We start from the raw sequence: 26,790 nt of genomic DNA, 5'->3' as shown, positions 1-26,790 counted from the left end.
TCCACCGAAGCTGTGGGACCAGCGGACCCTCCGCAGGTAAACCGCTGGAGGCAGCCTGACTGCTGCCCTCGCGGCGCCAGCAGAGCGCCCCCCGCAGCTTGCCGCCCCAAGCATGCGCTTGGCGTGCTGGGGCCTGGAGCCGCCCCTGGCCCTACCTCACAAGGTTGTTGTGAGAAGAAATACATGAAAGAGATGAGGTGTTTAGATGCTGCAGTAATGGGTACCAGGTAACTACTTTAGAGAGATAGTCTGCTCAAATAAAGGGGATTTACATTGTGTGGAGAGGATCAACAGATTTGGGTTCTTTCAGACCAAGAGGGGAAAGTGTTTCCAGAACTAAAGCCCCTTTTCCCAGACTCCTATGTATTCAAGTCCAGCGGCTGTAGCCTGTTAGGAAGAGGACCTCTTTTGGTTTCAGCAGTGCTTGCAGAAAGAGGCTTTTCTGCAGCCCTTCCACATTGTAATTTAAAGTTGAACTTAAATGCTTTTCATTTTAAATATCAACATGATTTGAGATCCAAAATCCTGGGCTGGAGGCACGTTTGGGCTTCAAAATGATACATAACATTCATTTAAAAAACAAAATATTCTTGTTGAAAACTGATAGCTCTGAGTTCAGGATTCTGCATGTGTGGAGTTAGAACTGACAACGTTACCAAAACCTAAATGAATGTCAGAAAGGCAGCTCGTTGCTCTGCATTGAGTGCTATTGATTCCTTCATGATTCCTGTGTGAAAGACACAGAACGCTGATCTCAGGTCTAGCTAAGTCATTCAGTTCATTTTCAGAACCATGCTGCTGTGCAGCTTTGCATTCTTTTTTTTTTTTTTTAATGTTTGTAAAGGTTGGGATTATTTCTGTTCTCTGCAGCTTCTGAGCAATTGCTGCTTCTGTCAGTAAATGGACAGGTTTCTTCCTGTGCCCAGTGTGCAAGGACTGTTAATGATATCTGCAATAAACACCTGAGTACTAGGCATACTCTGCACGTTTTGCATCTGGCTGACATGTCAGGGAACTAAGCCCTCCTTGATAGTCTGTTGCCTTTAAACACCATCTAAGGGTTGAATGTAGGAGCTTGGGAATGAGATACAGAGCCTTTCCCTTTTAGAACACCAGATTGCTGGTTGAGGCACATTAGCTAGGGGTATTGTATGAGAAGTTTGTCCTGCTGCTTCTTATGTTGTACTTACCCTTTGCAGAGATGATAAGGTTCCCAGTGTTGTCAAACTGGCATCTTTCATGAGCTGATGCTCATGTGGATATTCCCGGCTGGATTTAAATAAGTGATTATTTCTTTTCATTAGCAATTGAGGTCATTTGGTTAAAATGGCTGCCAAAACATAATGGCATAGAGCAGAAGAATTAGGAAGCTGGGATTTGTAGCCACATGTTCCATTTGCTAGTTCCCCATTCATGCAATAACATAGCATTGTAAACATGGATGTGTCATGTGTGCTAAAGAGCATATTGCCACAGAGACCAGGAAGCTCAAGTGTTCTTAGCAGCAATGAGGTTAAAGGATATAATAAACTTTTTCTCTTGGTATAAGCCTGCCTGGGCCCTGGTTGCATCTCAGCTGTGCTCTACCACTAAAGTTAGCAAGGGAAAGGATCTGGCATTGCAGATGGGAGCATACCAGGTATTCCAAGCAGGAAAAATTGTAGCACTGTGTGTTAACCGCACCTGATGAACTGCCTGCTGTTAATCAAAGCACCGTGTTGTGGGTTGTCACTGACTAGCAGGCTGTGAGTGGAGAAAGGGGAATTAGTCTTTAATTTATTTATGATTTGTACGGTGCAAACAGCGCATTCTGTGTTTTACAGAAGGGTTTGAAGACCAGGTCCCTTCCTGGAAGATCTCATAAACTAGGTGGGCACTATACAGACAAGTGATGGGGGATGGGCCCCAGCCAAGGCAAAGTGAGTGAACAGTGGCTTGTTAGTCATTTTGCCCATGGGTCTTTTTGCATGTTGTGGATCTTTGGGGGAGGGAAGCTACATAAGAAGATAACGATTTTTAGACATCTAGCCTGGGATCAGTTCGGAGGAGAGGGCTCCCTTTAAACCCAATCTTGCTAAATACTGAGCACCTCCTGGGAAGTGCTGAGCACCCGCACCTCCCAGAGAAGTCAATAAAATTGAGGATGTTCAGCCCCATGCAGGGTTGGACCCATTGACTCCAGTCTCCTTAGCTAGACATCATGTTGTTTTATCTAATGCTTGTCTCTGTCTGTTTCAGGCTCTGGCACCAGCTGAGAAAAGGTATGCATAATGGAATGATTAAATCATGCGTTTCCAAATAATCAAAGGCAAGCTGTTTCTGCTAGGCAAGAATGTGGTTTCTTTTATGAGACATCTAGCCAGATTCAGGATTTCTTTGGGATTTTAAATTTCTTAGAAGGACACTGAAGGAAAACTGAATCCGGTTAAGGCTGTTTCTTCTCTCTTATATACCCAGGGCCAGATGTAATCTCATTCATATTCTTTTCATGTTTCAGCAGACAGATAATAACTTTGCAATCTGATTTCATTCCCTAGAGAAAATTGTTCTTATTGTGACAGTGTTTCAAAGCATTTCAACCAACATCCCTCTTCTGTGTATGTTTCTGGCTATGCCTGCAGCGCAGGAAAGACACTTCAGTGAAACAGGTGGGGAGGGAGACAGATCATTCATTGTTACTATTTATTATTTGTATTATCATAGTGCCCAGGAGGCTCAGTCATAGACCAGGGCCCCAGTGCACCAGGCAATGTAGAAACACAGAAGAGAAAGACAGTCTTGCCCCAAAGAGTGTATTCATTTTTTTGTTCAAAACCATTCTCTTCCCTCTTCACCGTGTAATGAATTCCTCCAGCTTGGGGTGTCTCCCCTTCATTTCACTGTACTCTTACAAACATTGAAGCCAATGGGACTATTTGTGTGCTTAAAGTTAGGCCGGTGCTTAAATACCTTGCTGAATTTAGGGCCAAATGGTGCCATTTAGGGACTGGCCCATGTTTGGATCAAGCAGAGCTACATCATCTGGGGGGAACTCCAGGAGACCACATACCTCCTATATTTGCACTCCCAGTAGTGTAGGAAACAGTGGACACCCTTCCCCAAACAGAAGGGCTGTGATTGGGCCTGGCTCTTACACTGCCCTGTTGGGCTAGACACAGCCTGGTCCTTATGGGGCATGTTCTCCCCTCTTTCTGTGAACATACTAGCTTTATCTTGGTTCATGGGCACGCATGTGCTGGTTGCGATCCCTGCTTTTAGGCTTCGTTCTTATGAGCCAGCACTGTATTGAAATGCACGGGAATCCTATTCTTGAGGATGTCTACTTTTCCTTGTCGGGTCATTTAAATGACACAGAGATAGTGAGTTAATTGAGGCTAGTGTGCTCCTTGTGACAAAAAGGAGGTATTTGTAGAGAGGGGATGGAATAGCAAATTTGGACAGCAGCACCACAGCATGGTCTTCTAGACATGATTTTGCAGCTCCAAGATACAGCCTCAGGGGAAAGAATGATGAACAACAACAGCCTTCCCTGAGAGCATCATGCTTATAAAACTGGGGAACAATGTTGCCCTTAGTAGCCAACCTACTTGTGAGAATTTCTTGTGAGTATTGAAAGGTCAAATACTGTCTTTCAAACAGAGGGATTGTACTTTTAACCGTAGCATGGTGCTTAACTTTGGTCAAAGGAGTCATAGGGGCACACCTGATTTGCTGTAAAGGAACCAGTCACAATCAGCCTAATTTTTCATATGGAGGGGTAGCTCAGAGACTGCCATAGTCATAGGCCAGAGAGTGAGATTGACTCTCTGGCCTGGTTGCTAGGGAACTCATTAGAAAGTAGGAGGCCCAAGTTTAAAACCCTGTGCCACAGGCACCAACTTCTAGTTTTCCCTGGGGGTGCTCTGCCCTGAGGCCTGTGCCCCTCTGCCACTGCTCTTTGCCCTCCTCCAAACACCTCCCTGATCTGTTTGGCAGCAGCTGCCAATTAGCTGTTTGGTGGCATGGCCAAACAGCTGTTTGGTGGGGTGACCATCCACAATTTTTTTTCCAGAGTCAGCATCTATGCCCTGTGCCAGTGACTAATCATTTATGTGCAGTGGAACAGCTTCAGCAGAAGAGCTTGAGAGTGCTCCACCCCTGAATACCTCATAACCCAGTGGCTAGGATATTGTCCTGTAGAATTTGCAGTCTTACTGTAATTCTCTTTTTTGATATTGAATGTGGCCATAAGGAATGGGATGTAATGATGCTATGAGAAAACCCTACTAAACAAAACATCTAGGGGGTCATTCTACACTGAAGGCTCATGACTTTCCATGTGAGATTTATGCTACAATCTTTTTCATCCCCTCACATACAAGAGAGACAGCATCATGTGGGAGTCTCCCTCCCCACCAGAACCCAGCAGCTGATCTTTTATGTTTGAAGTGCACCATTTGCCGGGTTGGAATTTATCCTTGTGGAGCCATACAATCTCACTTTGGATTGTGTGGCCCGTATTTAAACATAGTGTTTTTTATCAGTAGCCAAAGAAACAAGAAAAACAGTGTATGGATTAAAGTCAAGTGTGCTCTATTTGAGAAATGTTTCTGTTAGAACTAGAAGCTATAAAACTGTTAGCATTAAAAACTAAAATGACTTTGTGTAAATAACAAATTTTATGCTGTTCTGTATTGACTCCCTCTCTCAGTGACTCCTGGATCAAATGTGTTCCTTTTGCAAATCAAAAGGTGATTTTTCTAACAGCTATTACTCCAAACCCTGAGGATCTGAAAACCAAGCTTTTATCTGCCTCTTATATCATCTCTTGGTATAAAAATCTTGCCATCAACATATAGCTGATCATTTAGCAGATAATCTGTAAAGCAAGATAAAAACTAGCTTCCCTAGCTCCATAGGCTCTATACCGCTAAAAGGAGCACTCACACTTTAAAGAACCAGTTCTGTTTAGTGCCATTTACTCTGTTACCTTCTGCTCCAAAATGCTCTTACTGAATATGCTTATCTCCTTACAAACCTGAACAGTTTCCTGAGAGACAAGGTCTTCACACCTCATTCCCTCTGCTTGAATCAAATGGTAACAGTGGTGACTATGTGTATACAAAGTTGACAAATAATACAGGGCGGCTCTACCCTGCCTTTGAGTGCAGGGGAGCTGGACATGAAAACGGCTTCTGTTGAACCTTTGTAAAGGTTTGATCTGCCAGCTCGGCCTTTGAATTGCTGTTTGTACAAGCTACTGTGCCACCTTTAAACAAGACCTTGTTAGATGATCAGATTTTATTTTAATTACTCGAACACCCAATTTTCATTCTCAAAACCTGTCAGGCGCACACTGTCTCTGCTGAGCTATTAATGGTTTGAGAGCCCCTGGTAAGGTCAAACATCAATGATGATTCAGGTCAGATTGGGGGAGCAGGGTTGTAAAGACACCTAGAATGGCCTGTCCATGTCATGAGCTTATAGTAGTATTGCCTCAAGTGACATTGTGCAACCAGGAAGAAGAAGCAACTCTGGAAATTAACAAAGTAAAAAGGTGAGTGAGTGGCTATGGGGTTTTTATAAAACATCATATGCTGTCTTTTTCACTAACTTAATAAGGCTGCCATTCCAAAATGAACATAGATAAAGAGAGAGGGATCCTTATGAGAGAGAGAAAATTAGTTTTTTTTTATTTGAGAAGTAGAAAAATAAAAACTTCTTAAAAAGAACATTTCTCTTAGTGCATCCTGATTCTGTCAATTTCTTAAACAAACAAAACGACTCAAAATATACTCTCTACATTTCTATATTAAAAATATTTGTTGGTGCCTTGATTATAACTCTCAGTGGAGTCATGCTGAATTTTTCTCCCTAGGACCTTTCTGAGTAAGAAAACTTATCAACAGAAAGATGGTAACAATGTGACCTGGAGTGATAAAGCCCTAGTAAGGTGCAGTATTTTGAACCTTAAGCCATGTTACAATATCTAATGCTGCTTCTGTTGTTTTTTTTGTTGTAATACCCAGAATGTGCTAGGTGCTGTACAAACACATAACAAAACATATAGTCCCTACCTCAGAGAGCTTCTGCCTAAAGTTAATGCTAAGAGGAACAGGTTTTTGCTGAATACTGTAGAACCCTGAGACAAGTAGTGATGTTTAGTAAAATAATTTGTCCCTTTATGACCAAATTTATTTTCATAGCTACCAAAGTTCATCCTTTTCAGGATAGTGGGCCAGTCACTAAACAGAATCCTCCAGGGGGAAAATACCTTGTTTTACTCTAGCATCTGTGGCTCTCAAACCATACCATTGACATTGCAGCACCCCTGTGAGATAGGCCAGCATTATTTTCGCTGTTTGGGGATCTGAGGTAGTACGGATGAGTTTAGGTCTCTCATTTTCAAAAGTGACCTTTAATCTTGGGTGCCCAACTTTAGCCGTCTGGGGCCAGACTTTCAGAGATGCTGAGCACCCACAACTTCAGCTGAAGTCAATGAGGGCTGCAGTTGTCTTGCTTGGAACAAATTAGACTCTGCTTTTGAAAATTGCGCCCTATGTGATTTGCCAAGATCGCATAGAGAGTCAGTGGCAGAGATGGAAATAGACCCCATCTCTTCTAACTTCTAGTCCTGTACTCGAACAACAAGACCCATTCTTCCTGACCATAGCCCGTAGACAGAGGAACATCCAGATTCTAACACCTCATTTGTGATGTAGGTGTAGCAGAAGCAGAAAGGGCAATGGCTCTCTCAGCACATGGTCCTGTCATAGTGTCTGTAAGGAGACTGAATTTCACTAATCTAATCCTAGCCCCTTGTTATTATGAACAGGCTGGGAGAATTGAGAAGATAAGATCAGGTGTACAAGCATCGTAGCTGAAAATACCACGTGTCTCTGTCTTATCTCCAGATTGGAGACTTGGAGAAGAAAAGAAAATGAAAGGACTGAGCATGCAAAGAAGAAGCGAGCAATACTGGAGCTCCAGAAACTGCAGCATCTCCACTTTCCAACAAGCCACTGGTTCTGTACTCGACCAGCCACTTCCCAGCAATGTAAGGCCTTTATTCCCAATAACATGTAATATTTACACATGGGACAAATGTAGGTAGGGAAAGAACTTGTTAATAAGGAGAAATCAGCACCCAAAATATGCCTATTTTCATAGGTATGTCTCTAATTGAAACTGATAGTGTTAGGCATCATATTTATGGCTTGATGCAAATGATGGGTGACATTTTTCTAAGCCTGCACTAACTTTTTGAAAATCTTCATTTCAAGTGTGGAGCAAAGCAGACCCCTGGAATTTGTAAAACGACTGCCTGGAACTAGCACCAAGTTCTCCATAAGGCTGACGTCCCCAGAGTTACTGTACACAGCCAGCCCTACATTCACTTTTCTGACAATCATTTGGATGAGTGGGAAGGTTTGAAATGTAGGAGGGAAGTCCATTCCGCGGCACTTGTTGCTAAGGAGCATATAAAGGGGGCTTGATAGGAAAGGATAGTGTTGGGGTGCTTTATTGTGGTGGTAGATACTCACATGTAACCTCCCACAATGCTTCTCCAGATCTCGTTTTTTTCTAGTCTACCAGCTTTTCCCTTTCTCCACCATTGACCTTCTCCCTTCCACTCTGAAAATTATCAGAATCCACTTCCTACTTTAAAGAAGAACTTGAAACCCAACAGTCTCTGTGCTAGGCCCAAGCACAGCTCTTCTCTAGTGTACAGCCCATGCACTGGTGTGCAGTGGAGTCTGGGAGCCGTTTATTTGATTCTTGGGTGATTTGAAGCAACCCAACAATCTCCACTGAACATCTAAGAATATAAATTTTAACAGGGAAAGATATCATGTAGGCCACATACAGAGGCAAGAGAGCCCTGAGTTCCTTTTTTATGGAAGGACAACAGTGCAAGAGAAGGGGGTTGCTTTGGAGACTCAGGTAGCAGACAGGCTGCATTGTGAATTCAAATGAAACAATGGTTTCAATAGGCCTGGACATCAGGATGCCCCTGTAAAAGTGGGATGTTCATTCCCCATATTATTAGAGATGGAGCAGAGTCATCTGATCCAAATCCAAACTTCCTCACAATTCAGAGAAAAGCCCAAGTTGCAACATTCATCTCTGATTCTCCAACTTCCCCAAAGTTTGGATGGTGCCTTGGATCAGAAGTTCCTGTCTGAACCCATCTCTGCTATTTACACTGTGCCCTTCAGGCTCAGAAATCATGCTGAATCTTTTCTAGAAAGACATGAAGATAAATTCCTTCTACAAAAAAAGTTTCTATTTTTTTTTCTGTGTGCATTGTCTCATCTTACTTCTTTCATGCGGCATCTGATTCTCCCACCATTCTCATGATCACCTACAGGCACAGATATAAAGCTGTAGTCATTCTGAGTTGCTACTGGAATGTAGGTCCACCCAGTTAATTTCTTTCCCATTGTACTGGGTGAGGCAGTGATAGTTACACTTAGACACACACCCTTTCCTTTTTTGTAGTATTTTAGTTATTTTTACTACTGTCCAGGCTAACAACACAGCTTGTTACTAAGGAAAATAAGTAGTTTCTCTCCTTTTGTGGTGAACATTAAGTTCTAAAATAATTTTTTTGGGAACTTCTGATTCAGACATTCTGTGCAGCAACTCCTGCCTTGTCCAGCTGATTTATTGTCTATACTGCTCTAAAACATGCTATTTAAACCAGCACTGTAGTAGCAAATAATTGGCACAAACTTCCCTACCATAAAGATACCTTAAAAATAAAAATATACACTTCTGACTCTGTAAATGATTTAAGTTGTCCTGAAACGAAGACAACAATGTACAATTGCCAGTCCAGAGTACTGGATTCCTTATCCCAGGTATTTTGCATTTACTGGGTCCCTTGTCACAGGCACATAGCATTATCCTTCCACTCTGCTTTGTTATTAGGCTCAATCAGTGTATTGAAACATACAAAAGAATTCTGCTCTGTCAAGTGCTCCAAGGACAGGACTGTTGAGTACTGTATTTTAATAATCTACCTATCCATATGAAGACATCCAGCAGCAGGCAGAGCAGAGAGCAATGTGTTGGCCAACCAAAACACAACTTGTATGGCTCATTTGAAGCCTACCAGCCTTTGTGCTGCCACTTTAAAGGATAAGCTAAATCTTCTGTATGCAAGGCTCATGTCACCTTGTTCCAGAACAGTTTCACTAATTCTCTCCCTTCTCTTCATCCCATGTGGTTTTGGCATGGAAATAGTACTAGTAGAAATATAATAAATCTTCCCAAATGACATGGAAAACCGCATTAAACTTGCCTGGTTCTGTTGCCTGCTCAAAATTCAGGCCAGCATCATGGGATGGGGGGGTGGGGTGGGGGGGAGGTTTAATTTAGAATTCACAAACCTTGTGAACAAACCTGGGTTGATTTATGGTTTGACATCAAAACTAGGTGAAATTTGCAATTTTGCCTGGTTTCCATATGGGAATAGGTGAAACTGAGCTTTACTGTCAGCTTTTGGCTTTCTTTGAACCCCAAACTCAGCTCTAAATCTGGGGAGTAGGAGCATTTGTTAACCCACATGGATTAAAACCCAAGAAAATGTTGAGTGAGTTTTTGCAGAATGAAACAGTCGAGTTTTACTGGCTCTGCTCTTTGTGCTCCTTTCTGTTACCTAATCTGTGCTGTATAAAAGCCAAATCATGGAGTCAGAAGTAAATATCCACTACTGCCCAAAAACTCGTTGCCTTGGTTTATTTGGTAAGGGCGTCTCTTCCAAGGGTAGCCTTAAGTATGTGGGTTATGCATAAGTTCTGCTTTTAGAATGGAGCAAATCCTGGCAGAGCTGAGGATCTATCTCTAGTTCTGTAATTACTAGACAAAGCTAAGGTTTGGATCTTTTATTGCTTGCGTGTCACAGCACTTTTCAAGTTACCACTGGTGGATGAATCAGTAGAATAAATTTCCTAGATTAACTCCTGGGGAATGGGAAAAACCTTGGTTTGTTACTTTATATATACAATCATCTGTTATTTCTACAGTATTGCTCTTTTATAATTATGTTTTAGTTCTGCCATAGCTGTGCATGGTGCTTTACAGTTAAACGAAGCAGCGCCCTGCTCCAAGTAGTTTACAATCTAAGAGCCACATCCTGCAAACCCTTTCCTATTTGAGTAGTTCCATAGGAGTGCATAGGGCTATTCGCATAGGCCCAGGTTTTTAAAGGCATTTAAAGACACGTCGGCATTGCTGTGATCAATGCCTTACTCGTTTTCAAAAGAGATTTAGACACTTAGGAACCATTCAATTGGATTTAGGCTCTGAAGTGCCTAAAATCCCTTTTGAAAATAAGACTTAGGCTCCTAAATCACTTAGGCACTGCAACACTGAGTGCAGCGATGCCTGAATACCTTTGAAAAATCTGGGTCATAAGGACTACTAACCTGAGTGAGGCTTTTGTAGGATCAAAGACTATAAATTATGGATTTTAAAAATCAACAAAACATTGACTGACTCACCTTTAATAACGTAATTAGCTGTCTGATGCATGTTCAAAAATAATCCAAATAAGATTATATAACAATAAAAAGTTTTTATTCCCAAAGAGAAAGAACAGTCAGACTTTCAACAGCACAGATATTTTGGCCCAGAGACACCCTTTGTGCTGTGTCAGAATGTAATATAATTAAAGGGACCTGGTCAACCTAAAACTCACTTATTTGAATTCCTTTCTTGTGTTAAATAGCAACATCTTAGATTCTTCTTCGAGTGATTGCTCCTATGCATTCCATTTAGGTGTGCGCGCTGTGCGTGCACGGCTCTCCGGAACATTTTTCCCCTAGCAACTCCGGCGGGCCGGCTGGGCGCCCCCTGGAGTGGCGCCGGTATGGCGCTGGATATATACCCCAGCCGGCCCGTCCGCTCCTCAGTTCCTTCTTCCCGCCCGTGACGGCCAGTAGGAACAGTGGAGTGCTCTCTTACCTCCACAGCCCTAGCGTTCTCCATAGCTTTAGTGTATATAGTTGTTAGTAGTTAGTTAAGTTAGTAATTGTAGTTGTAAATATAGTTGTATAGTGTAGTATAGTAGGGAATTAGAGGGGTTAGCCCTCTTCTCCCGCTCCCGGTGCGGGCTTATGCCCGGGGCACCGGGATTCAAGCCCTGTGCGGCTTCCCAGCAGCACATGCCGGTGAGTGACCCGCACGACTCCTGCCTCCGCTGCCTCGGGGAGTCGCACAGGACTGACAAGTGCCCGATCTGCGTGGCCTTCAAACCCCGAACGAGGAAGGAGCGGGACTCTCGCCTCAAACAGCTGCTGATGGAGGCTTCGCTCCAGCCTCTGGCGCCAACTCCACCGGCGCCGAAACCTTCCTCGGCTAGCAGCGCACCGGCAGCACCGAGCCGCTCCGGTGCCGCGGAGGCCCCTCGACACCCGGCACCGAAGTCCTGGCACCGCTCCCTCTCCCCAGGAAGGAAGCATAAGGCGCCGAAGACGGCCTCTGCAAAGCAGCCGCAGAGACCGTTGGCCCAGCCGCCTCCGACAAAAACGGTTCAGGCTGAGGCAGTGCACAGACAGTGCACCGTGCCGTCGACTCCGGCGCCGCAAGGGCCGTCGAGTCCGGCACCCCCCAGCTCCCCGGTACCCACCAAGGAGGAGCTGCGGATCCCGTCCACGCCTGAGGCGTTTGCGACGGCGAGGGAGCTGATTGAGCTCGCGGAAGCTCCGAGCCTCTGGCCCCCGGCACCGCCGGTGCGGGCGCTTAAGTCAATGAGCAAACCACTGATGATGCGGCCTCCTTCCCCGGACGAGCGAGATGGTCGGCGCTCCAGGATTCGGTCTCGATCCCGGTCCCACTCTCGGAGACGGTCGCCGCCGCGCCGGTCCCGATCCGGAAGACGGTCAACATCGCGACGCCGCTCCCTGTCTCGGCACCGGTCGCACTCCCGGCACCGCTCTCAATCGCGGTACCGGTCGCACTCCCGGCAACGGTCCCGCTCCCGGTCACCGAGTCACCGGCACCGCAGGAGGTCCGGTTCCAAGGATCGCTTTCGGCACCGAGACTCCCGGAGCCACTCGCGCCGCCGCCGCTCGCGCTCGAGGTCAAGCTCCCGGCACCGCCGGTCGACCTCCCGGCGCCGTCGGTCGACCTCCCGGTACCACGCGCAGGTCCCGCTCCCCGATTAGGTCACGCGATGACCGGCACCGACCTTCGGCACCGGCAGGACACTTGACGCCGGCATCGGTCGTCCGCTCGGGAATCGCCACAGCTCCCCCCTGGCCTTCTCGTGAGCCCTCCATTGCTTCCCCTGAGGGCAGTGCAGTAGACTTCAGGGCAGAGTCTCTTGGACAGTTCCATGGACCCCGACGGTGGGGATTTTGGGTTCCCTGGGCCCAACACGAGCAAGGGCCTCCCCTTCCACCGAGGCAGGCGGGTACGGAGCGTTCGGTGCCGGAGGCCACAGTCAGCAGGCCCCCCCCCGTCTCCAACGGGAAAGACCACCTCGCCTCACGGCCCGGCATTGGGGCAGGAGGCAGTGGCAGCTGATCGCCCAAGAGCAGAGCAGACGTCGGACGAGGTACTGCCAGGACACTCCTCTTCCTCCTCACCTGACGAGGCGGTGGCAGGGGCATCACCATCCAAACCCCCGCCTATTGACCTGAAAGCACACCAGGACCTTCTCTGACGGGTAGCGAAGGCCATTAACCTGCCCATTGAGGAGGTCCAAGAGGTCGATGACCCAGTCACCGATGTCGTGGGAGCGGAAGCCCCCGTGAGAGTAGCACTGCCATTTATCCGCACAATACAGCGGAATAATGCTACCATCTGGCAGTCGCCCTCCTCAGTCCCCCCCACGGCACGAGGGGTGGAGAGGAAATATTCCGTACCGCCCAAAGGGTACGAATATCTCTACGTGCACCCAACTCCGGACTCTCTCGTGGTCCAATCGGTGAACGACCGGGAGAGGCATGGGCAGCCGGCCGCTGCGCCAAAATCTAAGGAGTCGCGGCGCATGGACCTCTTGGGGCGAAAAATCTATTCAGCGGGTGGCCTTCAGCTCCGCATAGCGAACCAAATGGCGCTCCTTTCCCGGTACACCTTTAACATCTTGGGGTGCCTGGGAAAATTTTCGGAGCTGACCCCACAGGACTCCCGCCAGGAATTCTCGGCGCTCCTGGACGAGGGCAAGACAGCCTCCCGGACCCTAATTCGGGCAGCCGTGGACTCCGCTGACTCAGGAGCCAGAACTATGGCTTCCGGAATAACCATGCGGCTCATTGCGTGGCTGCAATCCTCCACCTTGCCGCCGGAGGTCCAATACACCCTCCAGGACCTCCCATTCGATACACAGGGTCTCTTCTCAGAAAAGACGGACTCGAGAATTCAGACCCTGAAGGATGGGAGGATTGCTATCCGGACTCTGGGCATGCACACGCTGGCCACCCAGAGACGGCCTTTCCGGCAGCAGCCCTACCGGCCTTTCGCCCAGGCCAGGTCTAGGCCATTTAACAATCGCCGGACGGCCCCCTACCGCCGCAAGCCGTCGGGGGGTAGGTGTAACCAGAACCAATGCCCCTCCAAGGCCCCTCCAGGCCCGAAACCGGCCTTTTGATGGGACGCCCGAGGACGACCCACCACTCTCCCCCCAGGATCCATCCCTATTATTTTCAAATCGCCTTTCCCACTTCCTCCAGGCGTGGTGCTCCATAACATCCGACAGCTGGGTCCTCAACACCGTCCAGCACGGCTACCGCCTGCAGTTTGTTTCGCCTCCTCCCTCCCACCCACCTTCCCCGTCCCTCTTCAGGGACCCCTCTCACGAGCAAGTCCTCTTACAGGAGGTCGAGACTCTGTTGAGCGTGGGTGCTGTAGAGGAGGTGCCTCGCAGCAGGCGGGGCAGGGGATTCTATTCCAGATACTTTCTCATCCCCAAGGCGAAAGGAGGCCTTCGTCCCATCTTAGACCTCCGGGAGCTCAACAGACACCTGTGCAAGCTCAGGTTTCGTATGGTGACCTTGGGGACCATTATTCCTTCCTTGGATCCGGGAGACTGGTTTGCCGCCCTCGACATGAAGGATGCATACTTTCATGTGACAATTTACCCCCCCCCCCCAGACGCTACCTGCGCTTCGTGATCAACGAAGCTCACTACCAGTTTGCGGTACTACCCTTCGGACTCTCCACCGCACCGAGAGTGTTCACCAAGTGTATGGCGGTCGTGGCCGCAGCCCTCCGCCGTCGTCGAATTCATGTGTACCCGTATCTCGACGACTGGCTGATTCGTGGTCGCTCCCAAGAGCTGGTAGCGGCTCAGGTGACCGAGATTCTGCATCTGTTCCGGTCTCTAGGCCTGCTTATCAATGCCGAGAAGTCCAGCTTAATTCCAGCACAAAGGGTGGAGTTCATAGGAGCGGTCCTCGACTCCAATTTGGCCAGAGCCTGCCTACCTCGTCCTCGGCACGAGACGATGGTCTCATTCATACGGACACTGCAGGCCTTCCCTACAACAACGGTGCGATCCTGCCTGCGCCTGCTGGGTCACATGGCAGCGTGCACGTTTGTGACCGCGCACGCAAGACTGCGACTTCGCCCGTTCCAAATGTGGCTGGCATCGGTGTACCGCCCCCATCGCGACCCCATAGACATGGTGGTGACGGTGGCAAAGCCCACTCTCCAGACGCTCACCTGGTGGCTGGATCCGGAGATGGTCTGCGCAGGGGTCCCATGCCGCCCTCCTCGCCCGTCTGTCACCCTGACCACAGACGCCTCGGCGCTGGGATGGGGTGCTCACATAGGAGACCTACACACCCAGGGTCTCTGGTCAGCCCAGGAGCTCTCCCTCCACATCAACGTCCGGGAGCTGAGAGCGATCCGTTTGGCGTGTCTCGCCTTTCTGGCCCACCTGCAGGGCTGCTGTGTAGCGGTGTACACAGACAACACCACAGCAATGTTTTATGTGAACAAGCAGGGCAGAGCCCGATCCTCCCCGCTTTGCAAGGAAGCGATGCTCCTATGGGATCTTTGCGTGACCCACTTGATTCGCCTAGAAGCGTTTTTTCTGCCAGGGGTGCAGAACACGTTGGCCGACGATCTGAGCAGGTCCTTCGCCTCCCACGAGTGGTCCCTTCGCCCAGATGTGGCTTATACAATCTTCCAGAGGTGGGGGTTTCCCCAGATAGACCTGTTTGCCTCCAGGGCCAACAGGAAGTGTCACAGGTTCTGCTCGTACCAGGGTCAAGCTCCGGGCTCCCTCTCAGATGCGTTCCTCCTACCATGGACGGATCCCCTCCTCTACGCGTTCCCCCCGTTTCCGCTCGTACACCGGATGTTACTCAAGCTTTGGAGGGACAGGGCCCGCATAATACTCGTCGCTCCGGCCTGGCCGAGACAGCACTGGTACACCCTGCTGCTCGAGCTGTCAGTTCGGGATCCCATTCCCCTTCCGTTATGGCCAGACCTCATCACTCAGGACCTCGGCAGGCTTTGTCACCCGAACCTGCAGTCGCTGCATCTTACAGCTTGGTTCCTGAGTGGTTAACCAACGCAGAAAGGGGTTGTTCGTTGCCGGTGCAACAAGTACTGCTCGAAAGCAGAAAGCCTTCGATGCGCTCTACCTACCTCGCGAAGTGGAAACGCTTCGCACTCTGGTGCGACCAGCGAGGTCTTAACCCATTCTTGGTCCCCATCCCGACCATCCTCGACTACCTCTGGTACCTGAAAGGTCAAGGTCTCGCGATCTCTTCCCTGAAGGTGCACCTGGCGGCTCTGGCGGCCTTTCGGCCCGCCATAGGAGGCCGGTCCGTCTTCTCTAACCCAATGGTTGCCCACTTCCTTAAAGGTCTAGACCATCTGTACCCGCCGGTACGTCATCCTACTCCAACTTGGGATTTAAACCTGGTCCTCGCTCAGATGATGAGACCACCCTTCGAGCCTCTGGCCACGTGCTCTCTGCTCTATCTCACCTGGAAGACGGCCTTCCTCGTGGCAATCACATCCGCCAGACGAGTCTCGGAACTCCGCGCCCTGACGGCAGGTCCCCCGTATACCGTCTTCCATGGGGATAAGGTGCAGCTTCGACCGCACCCGGCCTTCCTCCCCAAGGTGGTGTCGGCCTTCCACCTCAATCAAGAGATCTTCCTCCCGGTCTTCTTCCCGAAGCCGCACGCCTCACCTCGTGAGCAGCAGCTCCACACCCTGGACGTCCGCAGGGCCCTCGCTTTCTACATCGACCGGACGAAGCCCTTCCGGCATTCGACCCAGCTGTTTGTAGCGATTGCCGATCGCATGAAAGGCGAGCCGGTCTCCTCGCAGCGGATTTCCTCCTGGGTGACGTCATGTATACGAACGTGCTACGAGCTTGCTCGCGTCCCCCCATGCCGACTCACCGCACATTCGACGAGGGCGCACGCCTCGTCGGCCGCCTTCCTGGCCCATGTCCCCATTCAGGACATCTGTCGAGCGGCCACCTGGTCTTCGGTACACACCTTCGCTTCCCACTACGCGTTGGTGCAGCAGTCTCGAGACGATGCAGCCTTCGGCTCAGCAGTCCTACACTCGGCCACGTCTCACTCCGACCCCACCGCCTAGGTAAGGCTTGGGAATCACCTAAATGGAATGCATAGGAGCAATCACTCGAAGAAGAAAAGACGGTTACTCACCGTAGTAACTGTTGTTCTTCGAGATGTGTTGCTCCTATCCATTCCAGACCCGCCCTCCTTCCCCACTGTCGGAGTAGCCGGCAAGAAGGAACTGAGGAGCGGACGGGCCGGCTGGGGTATATATCCAGCGCCATACCGGCGCCACTCCAGGGGGCGCCCAGCCGGCCCGCCGGAGTTGCTAGAGGAAAAATGTTCTGGAGAGCCGTGCACGCGCGGCGCGCACACCTAAATGGAATGGATAGGAGCAACACATCTCGAAGAACAACAGTTACTACGGTGAGTAACCGTCTTTTATTAAAATGGAAGGAATTTTAAAACTCAAATTTGCTTTGCACCGTTTATGCTGTTTACTTCTTTGCATTCAGTTCAGTTTAAAACTAGGTTGGTCTGTTTCATTCTCATTTCTAATCAGTCTCATTTTCTGGTTCTCAAGCAGTCGCACTGTGCTTTTGTTTTCTGTGTATATGCTCAGACTTTTAAAAAAATTCACTTTACCTTTGCTTTTACCTCTGCCCTTTTTGTCTTTGCTTTCCATTAACCCTGTATTAACAGGGGTGTCATATGTAAGACATGGGTAATTGTCCCACTCTACTCAGGACTAGTAAGGCCTCAGATGGAGTACTGTGTCCAGTTCTGGGCGCCATATTTCAGCAAAAATGTCGACAAACTGGAGAGTCCAGAGAAGAGCAACAAAAATGATAATGATAAAACGTTTAGAAAACCTGACCTGTGAGGAAAGGTTAAAAAACCTGAGGATGCTTAGTCTTGAGAAAAGAAGACTGAAGGGGGGACCTGATAAGTCTTCAAATATTGTAAGGACTGTTATAAAGGATAGTGATCAATTGTTCTTCATGCCCAGTGAAGGTATGACAAAAAGTTATGGGCTTAATCTGAAGCAAAGGCGATATAAGTAGATATTAGGAAACACTTTTTAACTATATGGGTAGTTAGGATCTGGAATAGACTTCCAAAGGAGGTTGTGGAATCCTCATCATTGACGGTTTTTAAAAACAGATTGGACAAACACCTGTAAAGGATGGTCTAGATTTACTTAGTCTCGCTGCAACGCAAGCAGCTGGACTTGATGATTTCTCAAGATCCCTCCAGCCCTACAATTCTGTGATTCTGTGAGCACACACACGATTGAGTATTATTTGTATGAATATTCAAAGAAAGTGAATTTCACACTAAAATAATTGCAGATTGTTTTAAACTGGCAAAACCCTTCACCATAGCCCTGATGCAGAGATAATTAAAAGATCTGACTTCACCCTTTGCAAGTAGTGCAGTGCAAGCATCTGCAGTTAGTCTGGGTAAACAACTGTGGTGAAAATTACAAATCAATACATGCAATATGCCTAGTATATTTTATTTTGGATGTCTTACTGTTTGACACAACAGTTAATATTCCCCAAACTCATGGCCAGATTCCTGGCACATGAGCCATACTTTCAGCTAACCGCCTCCTTCACAGCTAGAATCACAGACTCAATGACTTTGTGTGAATGTGATAAGAAAAAAAAATTATGTCACTTCAGAAGCCATCCAATAAATTTTACAGTAGCCTGTTTTTTCTGGGAATGATGCCTTGGGCAAGGTCTGGCTGATCCGGAAGGGAAAGGTTTAATGTTTCAAAAAATTCCCTGATCCTATTTATCTACTCCAAAGCTCCAGTGGCTTCCTCACTCTTTCTTTTGCATATAGGAGTTATAACCAAGGAACAGAAACAAAGCAATGGGACATCTGTGACTATGGGACTTTTGTGACCAATTACGGCTCAGTGGAATATTGAGTAGCCAATACTTGCAGCGAACTTTTTTGATCAGTCCATAGAGAAAAAACAAACAAACGTTGTGCAGTAAATTTAAGTTAAAAACAAATCTGAGGGAATCATGGTCTGCTTGTAAATTGTTCTCAAGCAGAAAAAGAAGTTACATATATCAAGTAAATTATTCCCAAGGAATCATTCACTCAGTTCTAGCCACAGCACCACAGAGGATATATTTAATCAGAAAAATTAAAAGTATATTTACTGAGATTTTACAAAAATCCATCTTTAAATACATACCACTAATATTAGATTCTAATAATCCCTTCTTGGGTCTAAAGCCAGCTGAGAGTAATCCTTAATAACCAATCTGAACAGTTCTATATCGAAAGACTGTTGAAAGCAGGCCAACTAATCAGCAGCCTAATGACATCAAGAGAAAAAATATACCCTGCACTGATGATTTAATTCTGATTGTGACCTCAAGTATCTATCTTCTGATGTCATTTCTCAGGCTCTTGACTGATTGGCTGCCATGTATTGAATAGGCCCTTTAGATGGATTAGCTGTAACCATTACTTTGCTCCATCAGTGTGGGAAGGCCCTTTGGCCAAACCATCAGTGCTGTGGGGGTGGCAGCTCTTTCACGTGGGCAAATAAAAGCTTGGCTGAAGCAGTGTAGGTTTGTTTGGATTTGGGGGCACATTTTAGACTTCGTTTGTAGCTCTTTAGGTTGTTGGTTTTACCTCTCATATTCAGTGACTATTGGCAAAGAGAAAAGCACATTCTTTCAGTGCAAAATAATATTTTCCTTAACCTAAACTAATGTAAAGTGCTCATGGCAGCATCTCTGCTAGAAATGTCCTTCCTGACTATTCCCAAGGGGCAGTGCTCTGGACAAGGTAACAGGACACTGATAAAAACACCTGAGTCAGCCTGCATGAGATCTTGTCTATTTGTGCTAGCACCTTTTGGGAATAATGGGTACATAGATGCTGGAACTATGGATGCTGGGGGTGCTGCCGCACGCCCTCGCTTGAAGTGGTTTCCATGTATATCCATTACAGTTTGATTCAATGACTCTCAGCATCCCCACTATAAAAATTGTTCCAGCAGCCCTGAACGGGTAACAGCATTTCTACTGCAGGCAAGACCTGTGTGAGAGAGAACTCAATGTGTCTTTCACTGTAAGATCCTCCACTTTAAATTCTCTCTTAGCCTAACAGGCAGGTAAGTGGACTTATTTCATAGAAGACAGAATACCACTGTCCCACAATTTCCTTTAGCTCAGCCTATTGCTGTTTGCAAATTTAAAGGAAATAGTTTCAATCTACAAATAATTCAGTTTATAAATGCCAGAAAAAGATTATTTATCAAACAAGCTTCACACTCTTTCTTAATTAAGATAGTATTAAAGTATGGAGAACAGAGCCGTCAAGGCAGGTGTTTAGGTTAGGGATGTGTGTTTGAATACAAGAATACACTGCCAAAATCATGTAATCCATACTCTCATAGATACTGTGTTGCTGCAGTGATTCCCCAAAAAGAGTAGGCCAAATTCAGAGGTGCTGTGTAAGATTTATCCTTTACTCTGGAAGGGAGCTCAGATACCTGGTGATGTGCTTTGCCTGAGAATCTATATGGAACAGACTAGAAAGAGACTAGAATAGGTAGTTTAGGTTACATATAGGGTGACCAAACAGCAAATGAGAAAAATCGGGATGGGGGTAGGGGGTAATAGGAGCCTATATAAGAAAAAGACCCAAAAATCGGGACTGTCCCTATAAAATCAGGACATCTGGTCACCCTAGTTACATATCAGGAAGTGAGTACAAAGGAGTCTAAATTGGCTTAATGTAAATAGCAAGGAGCCAGAAGAAGCTGTAAGTTAAAATACAGGATAGTTTATTTTAATTCTCTACTTTATTACACCCTCTAGAAGATGCTTCTCCTAGTACACTCCTGTCTTCCTGCCCCTTGGAATGTGACACCAACTTGAGCTTCCTTAAATTCAATTAAACCTTTTTCCTGACATGTAATGTATGTTCCTTTATGCATCACCTCAGAATCTGGCCCTCTATGTAAAACACTGCATGTAAGCAGTATTTTTTAATAAATGCAATGAGCCTTTCTATACATAAGGGTATAGAGTGCTACAGAGGGGCTTAATAAACTAAATAAAAAAGGTGTTAAGTGAAAAGAATGCAATAAAATGCTGAGTGATTTAAAGTTTCCCCAAATGCTTGGAGTTTAGTGTCTCTCTCACTCCCAGGCATACAGACCCATGCAAGTGAGATGCGGTAGTTTAGATATCTGTCTGAGTTCATTTCTGTATATAAAAATACATTAAGAGCCTTCTATCTTTCTCTTCCCATTCTCTAGATCAGAATTTGCAGATTTCTGAAAACCTCTTTGAAATAGAGTTTGCTGCTTGGATGCAGCCTCACAAGAAGTCCCATGTCCTTTCCCATCCGTGCGCTGTGATGCAGGAGGGCCCCATCAACTTTTCCAGGGAGTTTCCTTACAGGTAAACAGAACATTCAGTACACGCTGAGAAATCCGGGTTCTGAGCCAGCTCACTCTTCCTTTGCAAGTGAACTACTCAGTGGGAAACATTAATGCTTCACAGGCTGAATGTTAAAAGTAAAAGCCTTTTCTGAGTCTCATTAGCTTTGTAGTAGATTGATTTGAACATGTGGGGAGCAGCAGCACTATCCTCTCAGCAGTCAGTGATGTTTTGTTTTTCAGAAGACCAATGAGATGAGTTCTGGATGCAAGCCAAGGGTTTGAATGGGACAGTGCAAGCACTGGAGGACTGTTTTTTTTCCCCTGTCTGCATTTCCCTCTTCCAGTAAAGTCTCTGTTTTTATGAGTGATTCCTTTAAACCCTCTCCCCACACTCAAGCCTCCAACAGGCAGCCTCCCCGCTGAGGGGACGTGGGCAGGAATCCCTTTAGAACTGAGCAACATTGCACTTTGATCAAGAAAGGAGTAACCACGGTGCATCATGAAACACTCTTTCCCAACACTGTGCAAGAGCCGAGCTTGCTGCCTCTGCAGCACATTTCACTTCTTGCTGGTTGTAGGAGATATTGCCAAGTTTGACAAGTGATCCAGGAGCTCTTGCAGAGAACTCCCTCTTATGGCACAAAAGTTTCACTGGGAGTTTTGTTTTGTTTTTTTTCTATAGGAAGGGGAAGGAACATGGGCTAGCTGCTAAAGAGGGGACTGGGAATCAGGATGCCTGGTTCTGTTCCTTGGTCTACCAGCGACTCACCATGCGGTCATGGGCAAGTCACTTCACCCCTGTGCATCAGCTGCTCCGTGTGCAAATTAGCGGCAATGTTTACATTCCTCTCTGTCAAAGCAGGAAGATGTCCGTTCATAGCCATTTTTCTTCCTCTCCTGCCTCCCCTTGCACTCCCTGAGATCAAGGACAATATTCCAATGCACAGAGGGTTATGCCGGTGGAGGAGGGGATTCCAGAATCCTGAACTCAAGTGTATATCTGGATTGAGGATTAAAATCCAGTCCTCATGTAACATGAGACTGTGAGGACTGTTTCATATTGCAGTTTCTTACCTGTGTCTGATGCCACACCTTGGTTAAATCAAATGATCATGTTTTTCACCCTTGCAGACAGAAGCACTGAACAATATGTGTAGCCCTATGACCAAAAGAGGTTCTGTTCCAGGAAACTCATGGAAACTACAAGGAATTTTCAGTTTGGGGGCAGGAGGGAGCTACCCGATCTCACTCAGATATTTGCATTGATTCCGAATGTTGTGTTCCAGCCCTGGGCTGGAAGCAGAGGCTGCAAGCAGAGGCTGCCTCTTCCAATGGCACTTCCAGGCCAGAGCAGTGTCACTGCACAATATCAAGCAGCCACTGACTCTGATTTTGGGAAAAGTTTAAATCCTAAGCCAACAGTTTTCCATTAGAGATCGGATTCTTAGGGGATCGTTGGCCTCCCCTGAACTGAGATTTCCAGCTGGACCCTGTATTTTTTGGTTCTTAAGTATGCTTCATAACTCGTGTTTTCCTCTTGTTTTTTAATCTTCTTTTACCCCCATTATTTTAAATTAATCTAATGTGATATTATAGACTAGCCTGGGGACCTGTGACCACTCATGACTTGGAGGCAAAACTGTGTTACCCAAGGACGATGCTGGACTTGTTTAAAGAAGGCAAAGCAAGCAGCCTCCTTGTAGAGAGAAATCTGCAACCTACAAGATCAATCCCTAGCAAAGGGTAAGTAGAGAAGCCCTCTGTGTCTGCCAACCCATGATGAATAATCACTCTTGTTTCCCCAGGCTTTTCCTAATCCCATCATGCTTCACTCACTGGCTACCGTCTGATCCCATCATTCCCTCGGTAAAGATGTGTACAGCAGTCTCACTGCTGGCAAAAATCCAGGAAAGGCAAATATTGCATTTCATAAATGTGTAAAATAGTAAAACAGTTCTCATGGTCACCCTGAATTTTATTTTATTTTATTTTATTTCAAAAGTAAGAGTCAGATTTCTCAGTGGAAAAAAAAGGAATTTGTTTGGGGCAAATTCACAATTTTATCTAAGGTGTAATAACAGCAGCACAGAAAGCTGTACTTCCTAGCGGAAATGACAGGTGTTTACAAAGCAATCCAGGGAATTATCTGCCAAGTTACCAGGTGTCATGAAGTGAGAATAGGTCATTTCAGTCAGCACTATACATATAATAGAATCATAGAATCACAGAATATCAAGGTTGGAAGGAACCTCAGGAGGTCATCTAGTCCAACCCTCTGCTCAAAGCAGGACCAATCCTGGAGCAGAGACATTCAGAGCCCAAGTCTGGAAATCCCACCCCTTTGAACACTGACTCTCAGAGCAGAGAACAGGCCTTTAGGGTAAGTAGACAGCAGCCCAGACTGTTGGATGTGCAGGTGGTAGCTGCCTGCACTTATGAATGATGCAGTGGGCACAGAACAAAGGTGGCTGAGAAGTGCCCAACAAAGACGACTCTGATCAAGATATTTTCAGAATGTGTGTGTTGTATAGACACCAGGTTGGTGTCTCCTCCTGCCCAACACTTTGTTGTGGCTGTTTGTAAAGCAGAGATGCAGAAGGTTGCCTAAAAGGAGAGAGTCTGCTTTGTGGCTGGATCCTCCAGAGATATTTGAGAAGCTCACTCTGGTGTAGTAAAGGAAGCGGTTGTTTGATAACCATGTCAAGCTATTAGTATAATTCTGATACGACTGCCTGGCTTATTCAAGAGCCCTTGAAGAGCATGCAGAATGTCATGGTTACCAGGGCCGGCTCCAAGCACCAGCTCAGCAAACAGGTGCTTGGGACGGCCAAGGGGAAGGGGCAGCATGTCGGGCTCTTCAGTGGTAGGTCCCTCAGTCCCTCTCGGAGGGAAGGACCTGCCGCTGAAGTGCCGCTGAAGAAGAAAGCGGAGGTGGAGCTACCGCCAAATTGCCGCCAATCGCGATCATAGCTTTTATTTTCTCCCGCCGCTTGGGGCGGCAAAAACCCTGGAGCCAGCCCTGATAGTTACAGGGCTAGCTACATCTCTCTGGATGCACCTCCACAAGTTCCCACCAGATGAGCCTCAAGCTGTCAGCTTTTGTGGGGTGAAACCCCGTGATTCTCCCTTTCTTACACCAGGACCTCAGTTGCAGACCTCTGTGTGCTAACCATGATTACCCTCACAGGCCAGAGTTAGTTTCAGTATCTGCAGTTCTGTGAGCAGTGGCATCCTATGACCAGTCAGCCTCTTCAAAATAAAGTATTTATTCTTAACAGTAGGAAAACCACATAGCATAGGAGAACAGGGCAACCTATGTATCTAATGCTTACTTTCCCCTGTGATATGAGCCAGGTAGGCCTACCTTCTTCCGACTTCCTCTACAGAGCCTCTCTTTGTGTCAGCCTCTTTCTCTGACAACTGGTCCCCCTTTCTCTTCAAAGAGGAACTTTTTAACTGTTTTGTCTCCTTCTGGCCTTAGTCTGCCAGCCCTAGGAGGCGGGCCCTTCCTAATTAACAGCCCAGTCATTGTTTTCTTAATGATCCTTGAGGCATTTTCCTCAGAGGTATCTTACCTCTAGTCATTATCTCATTTCCTGCTTGCGTTTCCTAACAGCCCCTTTTGACTTAGCTCCATATAGTTGACAACAACTGCCCTTTCCACAACTGGATGATCATAGCGCATGAATAAATGAATACAGAGTGCCCACCTCCTCCAAGCATAGTACCTACAGTATTAGCATTTAGGAAGATTGAAGTGTACCTTTACCTTAATATCAATCACTTGGAGATGACTCTGTCTTCTGTTTTTCTTTTAAGGAGGTACATCTTGGTGAATGCTGAGACTCCTTCAATATCCTCAACCCCGCCTGTAAGCAGCCCACTGGAAGACAGGTTACTGAGTGTCCGATTCCCCAAACAAAAAGAAAGGATGCGTCAAACTCTGCCCCACAGTGTGCACAAGCAGTCTCAGCCTCCTGCAGCAATGCGACACCCTCTTGCCTTATGAAGGCATTTCCAGGAGTGGCTAACACCATAACAAGACCACTTGTTTAGTCCTGCAGATCACATTTTGTAATGTGATATTTTTTTCAAGCTATATTGTTATCTGTTTTCTCTCTGTAATCTTGTATTAATACTCCATAGTTGATACTCGTTAGTGCCAAAGTGAATATTCAATGAGCAATAATAGCCAAAGGAGATAGCATTTCCTAGGTAGGCTGAGAACCAGGGAGTAGGGTCGTGGAAAACTTTTATGCCAAAATCCAACTTTTCTGGTTTCATTACCAGAGCTGCGCTCTCACTATAGTGTGCACTGACTTCAAGACCATTTTATGTGAACCTGGGACTGGGTTGGGCCTCCCAACAAACTTCATACCACTCTCCCTTAACCTGTAGCCATCTTTATGAGGGAGTGGGCCTTTATTCCCCCAACAAATGTCTTTGAGGAGGAGCTAGATGGTCCTCTCTTCCCACCAGCTGTCATCCGAGGAGCTTGCAAGCAGGCTTGCTGTGCTTCCCAATACCAAAAAGGCTTCTGAAGGATGCCAGGTAGCCCTACACTACCCACCATCCGAGACCTGAGGTGACTCAGTTGGCCCAGAACTACTTGACAGGGTTTGCCTCCATCTAAAGACCTTGGGAAGGGGAGAGTGGCCCAGAACTCACCATGTGGAGACTCTAGAAGGCTGGTAATGTCCACTAGCTTTTGCCCCCTCCTTGAAGACGTCTGAAGTAAAATTTCAGTGTGGAGAGCCAGGGTGAACCCAACATTGAGGGCTGCAAAACAGATTAACTGAAATTCACCCCCAACCCCAAATTGTTTTTTGTTCATTGAAGCCAACAGGTTTTATGTAGTTCTGCCCGAGAACTCAAGCCCTCAGTGCAACCATCCATTAATTGCCAGAAACTACCCAAGTCAGTAAACTGTGTAAAAGTAATAAATGAAGGGAATAGAAAATATCAAACATTTCACCCTGGTTTTGTCTTTCATTTTCACACTCAGCTTTTATTTCTTTACAATATCATACCAGCTAATTATGCTACAATAGTGAACAGACAAGCAGGATTGGTTCTCATCATTAGGCTAAGCCAGAGGTAGGTAACCTATGGCACGGGTGCCGAAGGCGGCACGCAAGCTGATTTTCAGTGGCTCTCACACTGCCCAGGTCCTGGCCACCGGTCCGGGGGGCTCTGCATTTTAATTTAATTTTAAATGAAGCTTCTTAAACATTTAAAAGCCTTATTTACTTTACATACAACAATAGTTTTGTTATATATTACAGACTTATAGAAAGAGACCTTCTAAAAATGTTAACATGTATGACTGGCACGCGAAACCTTAAATTAGAGTGAATAAATGAAGACTCGGCACACCACTTGTGAAAGGTTGCCGACCCCTGGGCTAAGCTAACCATGTTATGTCTGTTACTCTCCAAGAGTCCTGCTAAATCAGGGCTCCTGCAAAAGGGAATTACAAGTTCAATTATTTCCACCAGTTCCCATGTATTCTACTATGTTGTGGATCCCAATTACAACACCGTGATCCCTGACAGAGTTAAAACATGGTTTGATCTTGCAGAGTAGCCAGGATCAAACTGTTTTACTTGTGTGCCCAAGTCATGCTGTAGCACTGGACTTTAGCAGGGCTGTAGCACAGTTCAGAAACATGTTTAAAACATGGTTTGGTACTGTATACTCTACAAGCCAGTACAGTGCCCCGTGTCACGGAACAAACAAATGAATTGCTATCGGATAGGACCATAGATTAGTCCATTTAGTAGGTGTCAGAGATCCACAGGATCAGTGCTATGTCCCCAACTTTGGACAGTGTCTTGGAGGAACCCCTTCGATTTTCCAGACCCCCAAGGGGTCTCACTTTCCCTTCAG

At 46.7% G+C, this 26,790-nt stretch overlaps 1 protein-coding gene across 6 annotated transcripts in view; it reads left to right on the top strand.

The window, feature by feature from the left end:
* LOC123373646 overlaps positions 1 to 25,844 on the top strand; it is an 85,699-nt gene extending 59,855 nt beyond the window's left edge. For 2 of the 6 annotated variants that reach the window (XM_045022681.1, XM_045022683.1), the window contains exons 29-34: positions 2,239 to 2,261; positions 5,858 to 5,932; positions 6,894 to 7,036; positions 20,776 to 20,920; positions 22,498 to 22,644; positions 24,721 to 25,844. In XM_045022681.1, the coding sequence (XP_044878616.1) occupies positions 2,239 to 2,261; positions 5,858 to 5,932; positions 6,894 to 7,036; positions 20,776 to 20,920; positions 22,498 to 22,644; positions 24,721 to 24,910 (723 nt within the window). In that variant the 3' untranslated portion in view covers positions 24,911 to 25,844. Of the gene's footprint in view, positions 1 to 1,823; positions 1,920 to 2,238; positions 2,262 to 5,857; positions 5,933 to 6,814; positions 7,037 to 20,775; positions 20,921 to 22,497; positions 22,645 to 24,720 lie in introns of those variants that run through there. The other 4 variants (XR_006580797.1, XR_006580798.1, XR_006580796.1 and 1 more) reach the window with 4 other exon arrangements.
* Positions 25,845 to 26,790: the final 946 nt, after the last annotated feature.

Source organism: Mauremys mutica, chromosome 7 (genome assembly GCF_020497125.1).
Source record: "Mauremys mutica isolate MM-2020 ecotype Southern chromosome 7, ASM2049712v1, whole genome shotgun sequence".
Lineage (NCBI taxonomy): Eukaryota > Metazoa > Chordata > Testudines > Geoemydidae > Mauremys > Mauremys mutica.
Note: the sequence above shows the minus strand (reverse complement) of the source record. Positions and strands in the feature narration are given on the sequence as shown.